General features: G+C 63.2%; 1 protein-coding gene across 7 annotated transcripts; it reads right to left on the minus strand.

Moving 5' to 3' along the window:
- Window positions 1–72: 72 nt before the first annotated feature.
- TBXA2R (thromboxane A2 receptor) lies at window positions 73–10,888 on the minus strand. Of its 7 annotated transcripts, XR_003963975.1 has the most exons (5): window positions 10,434–10,888; window positions 5,407–6,251; window positions 3,211–3,585; window positions 2,602–3,024; window positions 1,096–1,181 (listed from the first exon to the last, which is right to left on the minus strand). XR_003963975.1 is itself a non-coding variant. In XM_030292573.1 (4 exons), the coding sequence occupies exons 2-3, from the start codon at window positions 6,190–6,192 to the stop codon at window positions 3,502–3,504; spliced, it is 870 nt and encodes a 289-aa protein (XP_030148433.1). In that variant the 5' UTR covers window positions 6,193–6,251; window positions 10,434–10,888; the 3' UTR covers window positions 1,100–1,181; window positions 3,485–3,501. The 7 variants fall into 7 exon arrangements, 5 of the variants coding, with proteins under 5 accessions (XP_030148384.1, XP_030148430.1, XP_030148413.1 ...); XR_003963970.1 differs by having other exon boundaries at window positions 2,602–3,585; XM_030292573.1 differs by lacking the exon at window positions 2,602–3,024 and having other exon boundaries at window positions 1,100–1,181; window positions 3,485–3,585.
- Between the last annotated feature and the right edge of the window lie 3,423 nt (window positions 10,889–14,311).

Here is a 14,311-nt window from a genome sequence, read left to right on the forward strand (position 1 = left end):
CGCTGTGCATGAGCTCTGGCACCTGCACGAGCACACACACACACACACACACACACACACACACGGGTGGTAAAGGCTCAGTCCTCTGTCCCTCCCATGGATGTTTATTGAGCACCTGCTGTGGGCCAAGTGTCTTCTGTTCAAGGCCCTGGGGTCTGAAGTGGTGTGGGAGCAGCTACCCGAGTGAGGGAGTGAGCCCTGCTTGGGACTGGGGGGGGGGGGGTTGGGTAGCAATTGCTCACGTCCCAGTCCTGCCTGTCTCTGTCCGTCTCCTCTCTTTCCCTCACCTGCGAATGGGTTTAATGCCAGAACCCCGGGGACTGTAGGGAGAATGACAGGAGACCGGGCCTACAGAGTGCTTAGTCAAGACTCCAGAAAGGAGGTGAGGAGTCAGAACCCAGCCCCCTCCCCCCCACCCCCTTCCCCTGCACCCCAGCTCTGCTCAGGCGGCCGCCCGCATGTCGGTGAAGATCGATGCCGTCTGGACCCAGAGGGAAACAAAGACGGCCGGCGGGGCTAAGATGTATTTTGGCCAGGGAGGGGGTGTCCTGCCTATTCGTGCTCAATATTTTCCAAACAGGGCCTTCTTGGGTGGGGGCATCAAGCTGAATCAACGGTACCCCCCAGTAAGCAGGTCGTGTCGGGTCCAAGGGCCCCCACTTCTGGAGGATTTCTGGAAGGGGAAGCTTGCAAGTCTGATCTCCTCAGACACCCGCCCCACAGGCCTGCCCACCCTTCCTGGGGGGGCGGGGAGAAGGGACGGGAGGGGAAAGGGGGATCAGGGAGGAGTTAGGGAGTCCCCAGGGCGGATGGAGGAGAGCCCGCAGGCCTGCCCTTCAAGGTCTCGGTCCTTCCGACGCTCCTGGCTCCTGGGGCTTCAGAAGAGACTGGCCGTGACCCTCGGGAGCGCCCCGTCCGGCTGTCCCCCTCGGGTCCTACTGCACCGTGGGCCTCTGGGTGAGCTGGGGCTGCAGGGACAGCGACCTGGGCCGGGCGCCGAGGCGGGGGTGGAGACGCCGGATCACGGCCCGGCGGAACAGGATGTACACCCAGGGGTCCAGGATCTGGTTCCAGGTGGCCACGCGCAGGTAAATGAGCAGCCGTTGCTCCGTGGCTCGGGACAGCTGTCCGGTCGGGCTCATGGCGGGCGGGCTGCGCAGCACCGTCTGGGCGATGAACACCTGCCGGGGGCAGAGCGGTCAGCCAGGGACCCCGCCGGCCGCCAGCCTTGCCCCTCACCGGCACCTTCCCTGCGGCCCCCCCCCCCGCCCCGCCCCGGGGGCAGCTGAGGCCAAGTGCTCGTTGTGCCCCGGCTTTGCCGCGTGACCTCGGGAGAGCCGCCTGACCTCTCTGGGCTGCAGTTGATGGAGCTAGAAAACAGCACGCTTTTCCTGCCTCTCCCTGGGGCACAATTAAAAATGGTGGGGAAGAAACAGAAACCTGCAGGGGGAAGCAGGCGGAGTCGCCGTTCCTGCCACAGCGTTTTCGTTCGATTCGTACGAAAGGTAGAATACAACATTGGGCTATAAAGTTGCCCCTGAAATACTTAATTTTTTTAGGTTTATTTATTTTGAGAGAGAGGGAGAGAGAGAGAGAGAGAGAGCCAGGGAGGTGTAGAGACAGAATCCGAAGCAGCTCCAGGCTCCGAGCCATCAGCACAGAGCCCGACATGGGGCTCGAACTCACGAACCGTGAGATCATGACCTGAGCCGAAACCGAGAGTCAGACGCTTCACCGACCAAACCACCCAGGCGCCCCTAAATACTTAATTTTTATATCATATATTTTATTTTAAGTAATTATATCTTGCGTTGAGATTTCTATTTTATGTAAATTATATTTTATATGATTTTGACACAATTTTATATTAAATAATTCTATGCTAGACTTGTATACTGAATCATTTAAGTATATTCCATTACTGTTGACATTTTTGTTTAATATTACATATGTCATAGAAGTTATTTACAAATATATGATACAACGAATAGCTAATATACTGTTAATTATAACATATAGTATTTAAAATATATATTACAAGTATAATCATATAACTAACTGTATCATTGACACAATTAGATATAAATGATAACTCAGTAACAATGTAATAGTTATAATGTATATTTTGTAACTATAATGAAAATTTATGTTAAGCATAATCATAATTCACACGATGTTAAATTCTTATATTAAAATAAACTGTTATATTGAAATTATATTAACATTGGGACACCGGGCTGGTTCAGTCTAAGGAACCTGTGACTCAATCTCAGGGTTGCGAATTCGAGCCCCACGTTGTGTGTAGAGATTCCTTAAAAATAAAATCCGGGGGGCACCTGGGTGCCTCAGTCAGTTAAGCCCTCCCACTTCAGCTCAGGTCATGATCTCACGGTTCGTGAGTTCGAGCCCCGCATCGGGCTCCGTGCTGTCAGTGAGGAGCCTGCTTGGGATTCTCTCCGTCTCCCTCTCTCTCTGGCCCTCCCCTGCTTGTACTCTCTCTCTCTCTCTCTCTCTCTCTCTCTCTCTCAAAATAAACTTTAAAAATAAAGGTAAAATAAAATCTTTAAAAACTTGTATTTATATTGTTTCCTGAGCACCTACTGTGTGCTGGGCAAGGCTGGGGGCAGACAGACCGGGTCCCTCCGGCGTGGGTCCGCAGTCCCCACCAGGATGGTGGCCAGGCTGTCAGAGCGTGCGGGTGGGGGTGACAAGAGCCACGGTGGAGGAGGGGTGAGGCCCGCAGGAGCCCAGAGCGGGCACCTGAGCTGACCGAGGGGGGAGGGGCGGTGACCGGCTGGCAGATGGCAGTGTCCCCAGGTGAGTTTGCAGGGAGCGTCTGGGGGCCTGTCCTGGGGGGCGATGGGAGCCAGGGGAGGCTCTAGAGCGGGGGGTGGTCAGGGGCCAAATCTGGCCCTCCGCGTCTTTCTGCCTTCTTTTGTTTGCTTTGTTCTTTGCTTTGGTTTTGTTGTTATGTCGAGAATGTCCTTCCACGCGGGAACAGTGGGAGAAAAAAGAGGAGCATATCTGTGGCACGTGAAAACGACATGGGATTCAAACCTCGGCGTCCACGAATGGAGCCCAGGGGCGCAAGCCACGTGCATTTTCCCCGTCCTCGGTGGCTGCCTTCACGCTCCCTGGGCCGGGCCGAGTCGTGGTGACCGAGACCGTGCCTGGAATATTCACCGCCCGGCCCTTTCTGAGAAAGCTTACCCCCAAAGGGGACTCAGGAATTGTTTCGTGAGGCAGGGATTCTACCCGGGATGCCTTCCCCCTTCGGTCTAGCGAGTGAACTCCTATTCATGCGTCAGAGCCCCAGTTCTGACGACTCGGAGCAGGACGGAGCTCCTTCTGGGTGTTACCAAGAGCCAGGAGGCTGGAGGGCAGGGTCCTCGTCGGCCGGCTGGGTGTATCTCGGCCAGGGGAGGGAAGCAGGGAGCCTGCGAGGAACCCGTTCCCGGGGTGGGTGCCAGCCACAGGCACCTACGGGTTCCCGCGGGAGCGTCAGTTACAGGATGGTGCTTCTGGCTGACGGACGTGCTCTTGTCCTGTCCTCGGCGTGTCCCTCCCAGGCCTGTTCTCATGGATCTGAGAACATTTACGTATTCAACTCATTACTAGTGGCATCCCTCACCTGTACTGGGCAGCACCTGAGTCGGGTCCCTCCCCCCTCCGCCCTCAGCCCTCCAGGGCTTCTCCCTCCCCCCCCCCCCCCCCCAGGGTAGAAGCCCAAATTCTCCCCTCGGCCCCCCAAGGCCTTCCGCGACCTGTGCCCGTCCCCTCTCCGCCCTCCCGTCCTCCCTCCCTCCCCCTCCCCCGCTCTGCTCCAACCACACAGGCCTCCGGGCTGTTCCTCCCACACACTAGGCAGGGTCCTGCCTCAGGACCTTGGCCCATGCCGCGCCCGCTGCCTGGAATGCTTTCGCCCTCGGAGCTGCACACAGCTCACCCCTCTACCATGTCTTTGCTCAAATGTCACCTTCACCAAGAGGCCCCTGACCAGGGTCTGCCCTCCAGCCTGCAATCCCTGGGGACAGACACCCAGAACGGGCCCTGCTCCGCTCTGAACCCTTGGAGCTGGCTCTCTGAAACACGGATAGGAGTTTAACTGCCAGACAAAAACCAGGAAGGCGTCCTAGGTAGAATCTCGCTGAATCACTAAACGACTCCCGAGTCCCCTTTGGTGACAAACTTTTTCTTAAAGGACCGTATAACCCTCGGAACGCGGTCTCTGTCGCCACTCAGCTCTGCAGCGTGAAAGCCACGTGGAACCGAATGGGCGCGGCCGTGTTCCAACAGGACTTTCTTTCTGGAGGCGGAAATGGGAACCCCGTGGCATTTGCACGTGTCACAAAATATTATGGGTCTTTGTACCTTTCCTCTAACCGTTCACGTATGCAAGACGTTCTAGCAAAACAAAACAAAACAAAAAAAAAACAAGGCAAAAGCAAGAACAAATTCGCGATCTTTCCATTCGCGGGTTGTTTTGTTTTGTTTTGTTTTTGGGGTTCTATTTTTAAGTGATCGCTGCACCCGACGTGGGGCTCGAACTCACGATCCCGAGACCAGGAGTCGCACGCTCCACCGGCGGAGGGAGCGGACTAAGTTCACGGCCCGCCTGCCCCGCTGGCAAGAGCTCCCAGAAGCACAGGATCTCGGCTGTGTCCTCGGTGCCCAGAGCGGAGCCTTGTACACAGGAGTCGCTCGTGACACGCTTGTTGGAAGAACAAATGAACGAGCGAGTTCATGTCAACCTCACCATCACGCTTTGGGATCCCCGTAACCAGACAGCAAGGCTGGAGGAGGGGAGCCCGGAGCCAGAGTCACACGGCAAGTCCTCACGGGACGTGGGCTGGGAACCGCGTGTCTGACTTCAGACGCCAGACTCGTCCCGATCAAACAGAGATGGAAAGATAACCACCCGGAATGGCCAACTTACGCCAATCACTCGCAGGGCTTGGGCCCAGCCTCCCCGACTCGGAAAACCTGGGCAGGCCTGGGTTCCAGCCCAGAACCGGGCACGGAGGAGACTCAGGAGATGTTTGATGATTCAGCGACACTACCTAGAATGGCTTCCTTGGCTTTGTTAAGAAAACTCCTATTCATCCCTCGAGACCCCAGCTCCCACGCCCCTCCCCTGGGAAGCCTTCTCTGATGCCCCAGATGGAATCCTGGAGCCCCTCCCTGGGCATCCCCATCGCGCCCCCGGTCTGGGGGTTATCCGCGCCCCGCTCGTGAGCTCCTCGAGGAAGGACGCCCGAACCCTGGGGTCCGTGCCCGCGTTCTCCCGGGCGGGTGAGAACCGGGAGACCTAAATCCATGTGGCTGAGCCCAAGCCCGGTCACCAGGAGCGGCAGGAGCCCCGAGCGGACCCCCACCCCCACCCCACGCCCCCCGCCCGCCACTCACCAGCAGCGGCATCCAGCAGATAGTGGCCACCGCCATGATGCCCGTGAGCTGAGCCATCATCTCGACCTCACAGTCCCGTGGGCGCTGCTGGGCGGCCTCCTGGCCGTGGTAGACGTGGCACAGAGCGGCCACGCTGATCGTGTTGAGCAGGAAGGACAGCCCCACCGAGAGGCCGCCCAGGAGCGAGAACAGCAGGCCGAAGGCCACGTCCCCGGGCTGGGCGCCGAGCGTCAGGAAGCACCAGGAGCCGGGATACTGCAGCGTGTAGCGGCCCACGCCCAGCAGGGGCAGCAGGCCCAGCGCCAGCGCCGAGGCCCACACCAGCCCCACCGTGGCCCAGGCGCGGCGCCCGGAGGCGGCCGCGGGCCGCGAGAAGGGCCGGGTGATGCCCAGGTAGCGCTCCGAGGCCATGGCGGCCCCCAGCCACAGCGGGCAGAGGCCGAAGAAGACCATGACGACGCCCATGAACTGGCAGAGGCGGCAGCCGGGGTCCACGGCGCGCCAGTCGAAGAGGACGGCGTGCTGGGCCACCACGATGGCGCCGGTGACCAGCAGCCCCGCGAAGTCGGTGAGGACCAGGCCGCAGAGGAAGGTGAGGAAGGAGGAGCGGGCGTGCGAGCCGCCCTGCCGCGCACCGGCCAGCACACTCAGGGCCAGCAGGTTGGACGCCAGGCCCACGAGGCAGAAGGAGGCGGAGAACCAGGGGGAGGCGATGAGCCGCCGCTCCTCCGGGGTGATGTTGGTGGGCCGGAAACAGGGCCCCAGGGCGCTGCCGTTGGGCCACATGGCGCCGGGTCACCGACCCATCGGGCCGGGGGCGGCGGGCGGGGACGGCTCGGGCACACCTGGGGGAGCAGGCAGAAGGAACGCCGGTGAGTCACTCTGCCCTTGGATCCGCGCGGGCCTGGCGAACTCCTACGCGGGCTTCAACGCCCCAGTCCAAATGACCCTCTTCGGTTTTCTTTGTTTTGATGTTTGTTTATTTTGAGAGAGAGAGAGGAAGAGAGACAGCAGGGGAAGGAGAGGGGAGGCTACGGATGGTGACACCACGACACGAGCCGAGATCAAGAGTCGGACACTCAACTGACCGAGCCGCCCAGGCGCCCCAAATAACCCCTCTTCGAAGAAACCTTCCCCGACTTGCCTCGCTCCCCGCTCAGTAGTATCACTAGCCGTACCGCCTCCAGCTCTGTCCTGCCCCGGTGGCCGTGACCCTCAAGGGTGAGGACCGCTGCCGTCTCCTCTGTGACCCCTGGAGACCAGGGTGTCAGAGAAGAACCCAGAGAGAGGCCCTGGGTTTGAACGGCAGCCCCGGGCACCCCCGGCGTGACCCCAGGCAAATGGTTGCTTCCCTCCGGGCACCACCGCCCCCTGCTTGTCACCCCTCTGAGCCCCTGTCGCCCCTCTGAGCCCTTGTCGGACTGCAGAGTCCAGGATGGGTGGGGAGACTGGATGCGTCCAAGGTGAGGAGGGCAGCTGGACGTCGGCCAGAGGTCCCGGCTCCCAGGCCGGCTCTGAGGTCAGCCTCTGGGTCACCAGTTGTCGCGCACGCATGGCGGGGGGCCCGACACCTTCCGCGTTTTAGGACGACGCTTCCTGGCACATGTTGCAATCGTGTGGATTCTTCCCCGCCGCCCCCGTTTTCAGGGCATTGTTTTCATAATAAGAAACAAACCCAGAAATCCGGTTCCATTCTGGGAACAGAAACATGGCTCATGGGCAGTGACAGACTCCCCGGGGATGGGCTATAAATGGCAGCGAGAGGGACCTGGTCCTCGCGGTGGGGCCGGGCGACAAAACCGGAGACATCTGGGCCTGACTTCTGCGAATGTGGACGAACACACCAGATGTGGGGACGTCAAGAAGAAATAAATTGAGAGATCATTCAAAAAAACAGCTCCCGGTTCCCCAAAAGACAGGAAGGCTCCCTGTGTGGGCAGCAGGGGTTCCCGGGGCAGGGGTGGGGAAGGGCGGGCGAAGGCGGGCAGACGTGGGAGGTACGGCGGTGGCCGGGCAGGGAAAGCTCACAAAGGTCCTACTGTGACACCCATTTTGCAGAGGGGGCAAACCGAGGCACGTTAGTTAAATCTCTTGTCCGAGGTCCCACAGCCTGGCCCGAGTTGATCTCAGGTGTAAACCCAGGTCTTGTTACGGACAAATGCGTGTAAACGATTCGAAGCCTTGCCAATAACCAGATGGGGGGCGTGGGGTGGAGATTTCCTTTAAGGGATAGGATTTTCTTTCTTTTTTTTTTTTGAATTTTTAAATATTTTTGAGAGAGACAGAGCATGAGCAGGGGAGGGGCAGAGAGAGAGGGAGACACAGAATCCGAAGCAGGCTCCGGGCTGTCAGCGCTGAGCCCGACGCGGGGCTCGAACCTACAAACTGTGAGATCATGACCTGAGCCGAAGTCGGGCGCTCAACCGACTGAGCCACCCGGGCGCCCCCAAGGGATAGCATTTCCTACAAGTGGGTCAGATTGGCCTGGGGTCCAGGCCTCGCTGCCTGCCCTCTCACTGACTCTGGTCTAGTCGCACGCCTCGTCCCTTCCCGTAAGGGGCCTGATGACGGGAACGAGTGGGTCCGAGTACAGGGCTCAGGGCCTCGTGGGTGCCCTCAGGGTGGTGGCCGTGGCCACCTTCCCACGTGTTCCCTGCTGCGCTGGCCTGGTCCCTCTGCTCAGCGACTCCTTACCCAGCTCCTGACACGCGCACGGAGTTTCCCTCCTCGGCGGTGGGGTGGGGCCTCCGGTGGGAACACTGAGGCCCCGGGAGAGGTGCGGGGGCAGCACGGCGGGGGGGGGGGCTTTCCGCAGTGACCCGCAACCTTCCCCTCCGCGGCAGGGCAGGGGTGCGCGCTCTGCCGTCACAGATTTGGCCTGCATTTGGATTCCCCTCGGGACGGGGCACTCTCTCCCTCCAGAGCTGGAATGCACCGTTGCGGGACATTCCCGGGGACTTGGGCTGTGCCTGCGACCACTGACCTAACCCCAGGCTGGAGTGACCGCGAGCTAGGGGCTCCTCCTGGGCCCACAGCGCCAGCCCCCGTGGGAGGCTCCGTGAATTGCCGATTCGACTGCTGATTCACCCGGAGACCGCCTCACGCCTCCCGCGTCTGGGAACAAACCTGTGACCCAGAGCTCTTGGCCCCAGGGGGAGGCTGGAACCTGGCCTGACTCCCCCTGGCCACAGCCTCTGGTTTCCAGTCCCCTCGGGGGCAGGTCCTGGTGACAGCTGCCTTCCCGAGTTCCCCAGGCAACCACGCCAGCCCCGCAGGGGCACCTGGCAAAGCCTCCCTTCCCCTCCCCCACCCCCACCCCCAGACGGGCTGGGAGGGGACGGCAGGGCCCTGTCCTCGCCATAGCCCGAGGTCCACAATCAGCACCGTGTGGCCCTCGGGGGAACCCATCCTCCTTTCTGTGCCTCGTGGGGGGCCCTGGCGCCCAGATCCGCCAGACAGACTCAGGATTCCGTGGCCCAAGAGCAGGGAGGTTTGGCTTTGAAGGACCAGGGCTCTGGAATTCCAACGCGCTCCCGCTTCCAGAACCCGCAGGGCGTCGAGTCGAGAATTCCAAGGGGCTGAGGTTCTAGAGCTTTGATGGGAACGTGGCTGGGCCCTGGGTCCAGAACTTCCGTCTCAGCTCCTGGCTCCTCCCTGGAGGACTGCCGGCCCGCCCCGGGGGCGTCGTCAGCCCACCTGGGCGAGGCCTGGGGCTCCTTCCAGCTGCCCCAGAGCCTCAGGCACCAGGCCTCCCATGCCCAGCCCCCTGCGGAATGCGATCTCCGGTTCCCAAGCGCCAGGCCCCTCCTCTGCCTGTGGGTCGGTCCCTGGCTCTCCTCCCCCACCCCCTCCAGTCCGCCGAGCCAGCCATCCCTCAACACGTCTCTCCCCCTCTCCCCCGACTCGATGGCTTGCGAGGCCTCCTGTCCCCGCGCCCAGGCTCACCCAGACTCCCGCAGGGGCGACGCTGACCTCTGACCGGCTCGCCGGAGTCCCAGGCTGCGGGGGGGGGGGGGGTAAACTGTGCCAAGCCTCAGTGTCCCCTCCTCTGTGAAGCGGGGAGACCCACGACACTGAGCCGCCTGCTGGCATTCCACTGATTTTCTGGGCCCGACCTGCTCCCACCCAGGCCCCTCCCCGCCCGGGAGCCTTCCCTGCCCTGCGGGAGCTCAGAGGTCGGCTCCTGGCCGGCCAGGCGCACGGGGGCAGCCCTGAGGTGGCCCCAGCACATTTGCTAAGTGCTCTGAGCGCCGTCCAGGTGACCAACGGTGTCACCTTTTCAGGGACCAGGCCAGCCCGGGGCCTGACGCAGGCTCGCAGGCCCACGGGTGTGGACCCCTCCACAGACACCGCACACAAATGTCAGCCCCCAGGCCTGCCCCACCTCCCCTCACCACACCATGAGGCTTAATTTCCGGGACCTTTTCCTGTTTGTGACACCAACCCGGCCCCCACCCCAGAGGGTGCAAAGTGGGGCCGCCAGCGTCCGCCCCACTAGGTCTGAGCCCAGCCTCCGCCCTGACTCAAGGGGTCCCCCGTGAGCCTCGGTTTCCTTATCTGTACAGTGGGTGCTCTCCAGGGCTCGCCACTCACCTGCACGAGAGGGCAGGTGTGAGGTGAGGGGACAGGCCTGGGGGCCCTTGGCCGTGGTTGAGGATGGGCACTGAGTTACAGTGATGGTCCTGACGTGGGCTGAGACCGGCCACACACGCACAGACACGGGGCTCGCAGCCACGCCCAGCGCCTTGCACCCTCCCTGCGGCGCGGAAGGACCCTGAGCGGCCCCGCAGGCTCCCAGGAAAACACAGAGGCACGTCGCAGGCCATACCGGGACAGGCCCCGGGCGGACGGCAGGGGCACGACGGCACACTCCGGTCGCAGACCCGGTCTCAGCACCGCCCGGGGACACCTAGCACCTGGCGACCGGCGGTCGGGGGGGGGGGGGGACACACCCACAGCGGTGCGGGCCGCCGGACACATCCTGCCCGCGCTCACGCCGCGCCCCTAACCTGGCGGGCCGGCCTCACCTGGAGACGACGATCCGTGGCCTGCGCTGGGGTCGCCCCTGTCGCACAGCCCGGCTGGCCGACGTGCGGGTGTCGGGCTCAGGCCGGGGAGGGCGGAGCGGGGAGCAGGGCGGTCGGGCCTCCCGGGGCCCCCGGGGAAACCGAGTCACGGCCGGGGGCGGGACGCACAGAGGACCCCGGCGCTGCCCCGTTTCCGCAGGGCACGGATGGAGGGCGCGGCAGCTCAGGACGCCCGGCTGCGCGAGGTCCTCCGGGGCTGGAGGAGGGGCGACGAGTCCTCCCCGCCTGGAAGCGGGGTCCGCGGGGGCTAAAAATAGCTCAGGATGGGGGCTCCGCGCAGCGGCCCGCGCCCTGTCGGTCCCTGTCTGTCTCTCCAGCGTCTCTCACCGGCCCCTCCCCCTGGCGCTGGCCACGCCCCTCAGGCCTGGCCTGGCTGATGGGGGTCAGGGGGCGCCCCCCAGCCCGCTGGGGACCCGGCGCCCTCTTTGCACTTCTGCCGCCAGGCCCCGCGTTATTCACCATCTGGGCAGCACCCGAGATCGGGAGGGGCCGGGCGTCCCCCTCCCCTCCCCACCCCCCCTCCCGGCAGCATCAGGCCCCGAGGGGCCCAGGGCTCTAAGCCGGTGAACCTGGTGGGGCTGGGCCTGGCACACAGTAGGTACCTAATCAATGCGGGGGGTCTGTTCAGAGGGGAGGACGGGCGTCCTGCTGAGACAGGCTTTCCTGGAGCAGGTCGGTGGGACGTGGTGGGTGGTCGCATTCCGGGGGAGGGTCCTGTGAGGACAAAGGCTTGGAGATGGCAGTGAAACCAGCGAAGGGACCGCCCCTGGGGGGCCGCCTGCGGTGAGGGGGTCCGTTCCCCCCTGGCCTCCACCCTCCAGTGTCAGGTGCCGCAACCCAGGGCTCTGGGCCAGTCTCCTCAGCCACGAAAACAGAGGGTGACCAGCCTGGGGACGGCTACAGCACGGGCCTGTGCTAGACGGTCCTTAGGTGGGTGAAGGGGGTCCGGGAGCCCTTGAAGCTGCGTGCAGGGCAGGACTCGGGCGTGGAGGGATCCCCTGGGCCTCACTGGCCCCGCGTTAGGCCCCGAGTGGGCCAGGACTGACCGGTTTGGCCTTGACTCTGCCCCACCCAGTGCTTGGGGGTCTGGGAGGGTCGCCTGAGGTCAGGCTCTGAGTGAGGACCACGTGCTCCCGCCCTCCCCTGCGCGTCTGACGCCCCTTCTCTGGCGGCCCCTCCACCATCCTTCCGGCCTCCAAGCCTTTACCCACACCCAGCATCCTTCCAGAAGGCCCCTCCCCTGCCCTATCCCATTGTCTGAGGCCCTGAGGCAGTGAGCCCATTAGCTCTAATCCTCCTCGGTAGGGGACCTCCCCAACTCCCAACTCCGGCCTCTGGCAGAGCCCTGGCTCAGAGGACTCCCCCACCCCGTAAAGCCTACTCTCCTACCCTCCAACCCTCTTCCAGTGCAATTCTGTGTCCTAGCCCATGTGGCAGGACAATGTGGAGTCAGACCTGCCCTCGAGGATGCCCCCCCCATGGCTGGAGAAAGAAAGACCACCTTCTGTGGTCAGGCAGGGCCCAGAGGTGAGCCAGGAAGGGGTGGAACTGAGGCGGGGGTGGGGGGTGGGGAGTGTCAGGGCTGGGGCTTTGTAGGATGGACAGGAGTTCGCCAGGTCTGAGAGACACGGTGGCGACAGACATTCCCCGTTTAAAACTTAAGAGAGGAGACCGAGCGTGCGGCTTCTGGGAATCGCAAGGAGGCAGATGTGATGCAGCGGCTGTGGCGCAGGGCTGGAGGGAGGCTGTCCTCTCCCCACTTCCTCTGGCCCGAGATAACAAGGGCAACGTCCCTTCTGGGAACCGGCCACAGCAGGCATCGGAAGAGGGCACTGGACTCGCATTTGGCCCGGGCCTCGCGGCAGCTCTGCGCGGCGGCGGGGAGAGACGCTCGTTGTGAAGACGGGGAAAGACGGGGGGGGGGGGGGGGGGGGGGGGGGGGGGGGCGTGCCCGGCTGGCTCCGTGGGTGCAGCGTGCAACTCTCTTGGTCTCAGGGTTGTGAGTTCGAGCCCCACGTTAGGTGTAGAGCTTACGTTAAAAAAAATCTTAAGAACAAACAAAAAAGATGGGGAAACTGAGGTCCGGAGGGAAGAAATGATGTGTCCACGGCCGCGTGCGGGTGGGATTTGAACAGGAGCTGTGACTTCCACCGCCTCCTGTCCTCCCTGCCTCCCCACCCCACCCTGCTCAGTCAGCTAGGGAGGCCTGGGAGGGGCGGAGATGGCCTGGGGGGAGCGGACGGTGGGAACGAGGCCAGGCTCAGGATGTGCCCCCCGTGGCTGTGGTTTCCGGTGGGGGCCAGGAAGGGAGGGTCTATTCTTAGCCTCCACAGCCAAGGGCGGAAAACGACCCGGTGGGGGGTGGGGGCAGCTTAACGCCCCGGGTGGACCCTGGGCCAGGGTGGGGGCCACGGTGCCTCCCGTCTGCCTGAAGCGCCTCCCTGACCCCTAGCGCCTGGCCCTGTCCGGCTCACTCACTCACCGGCTGTGGCTCCCCAGTGCCCCGGGGAGGAGTCCAGGGCCTGGGCTGTGGCCCTGCCCTGGGCTCACCTGCAGCCCCTTCCTGCCCAGCGCCTGTGCCCCTTCTCCGGAAAGCCTCGTGTTCCTTCCGGGGTCCCCCAGACCCACTGCCTGCCCCCGCCGTAGCCATACCTTGAGCTGGGGGTGTCTGAGCCCAGCCCTCCTCCCTCCCCCGGGGGGCTCCTGGCTCTAAGCTCCCACAGGTCGGGAGGGGGCGGGGGGATGGCCACTCCGTTCTCCCTCCTAGTGCAGCCGTCTCCCCCCCAGGGCCGGGTCGTCACCCCGCCAGGACTGCAGAGGGGGATGTGAGAGGCTGGGACTCTCGGGGGAGCAGATGGGAGAAACTGATGCCAGGACATGGGCAGTGGCCCGGGAGGTGGGATTCTCCAAGCTGCAGAAACCCGGATTCTAACCCTGACCGCCGCTTTCCAGGCCTGAGCATGTGGGCGGCCTCATAAGGACAGAAGCGCGCGCCCTCCCATGGAGCCAGGCGGGGTCCGGATGGCGCCCGTTAAAGGCCTTAGGCGTCCTGTGAGCAGGCAGCCAGCTGGGGCCAGAGTGCCTCCTGGGCCCGCCCCACTCAGCCCTGCTCCCAGGGGCCTGTCGCGACCTCAGGGACAGCGGCACCCGCCAGGAACCAACTGGTGCCAACCGCCTAGATCCAAAGGAGATTCTGAGATCGCTGTGACAGTCAAGTGATGTCGTCTGCCAGGGGGTCTGAAGGGCACAGCCGTGCCCTATATGAGGCCACAACGGGTGCTCCTCACCGCGGACCGTGGTTTGGGCGGGCCGGGGTCTGCGGCTCAGAGGCCCCTTGACCAGGCGCACCTCCGGGCTGAGCCAACACACCGTGCTGCCCAGCGACCTTGTGTGAGGGCAGAGCTGGGAGTGACCAGCGGCCTGGGGAGGGTCCATCTTGGCTGTGGACCCCCGGCCAGATGCCTCCCTGTCGTGGGGGGTGGGCAGGTACTGAACAGCATCCCTCCGCCCTCACCCCCACCATGGTGACCACACCACAGACGTCGCCGTCATCCCCTGGGGCCTGGGAGGGCAGCTACTCCCCTTCCAGCATCCGCTCCTTGTGGGAGGGGCAGGGGCGAGAAGGCCTGTGGACTTCCAGAAGCTTCCTGAGGGGCTACTGCTGCTGACTATTTTGAAGTGTCATGGTTGTTTTTAAAAGGTCTTTCTCAGGGCGCCTGGGACTTTGGGCCCAGCATCGGGCTCTGTGCTGACAGCTCAGAGCCTGCTTGGGATTGTCTCCCTCTCTCTGCTCCTCCCCCACTCGCACTCTCCCCAAA

This window comes from Lynx canadensis, chromosome A2 (genome assembly GCF_007474595.2).
Source record: "Lynx canadensis isolate LIC74 chromosome A2, mLynCan4.pri.v2, whole genome shotgun sequence".
NCBI classification, from domain to species: Eukaryota; Metazoa; Chordata; class Mammalia; order Carnivora; family Felidae; genus Lynx; species Lynx canadensis.

Bases quoted from the DNA above. Each gene is read 5' to 3' on its own strand.
- TBXA2R (XM_030292524.1), bottom strand. From the start codon at position 6,192: ATGTGGCCCAACGGCAGCGCCCTGGGGCCCTGTTTCCGGCCCACCAAC. The intron at 1,182-5,406 runs GTGAGTGGCGGG...TGCCCCCGGCAG, and splicing joins TCTGCTGGATGCCGCTGCTG to GTGTTCATCGCCCAGACGGT.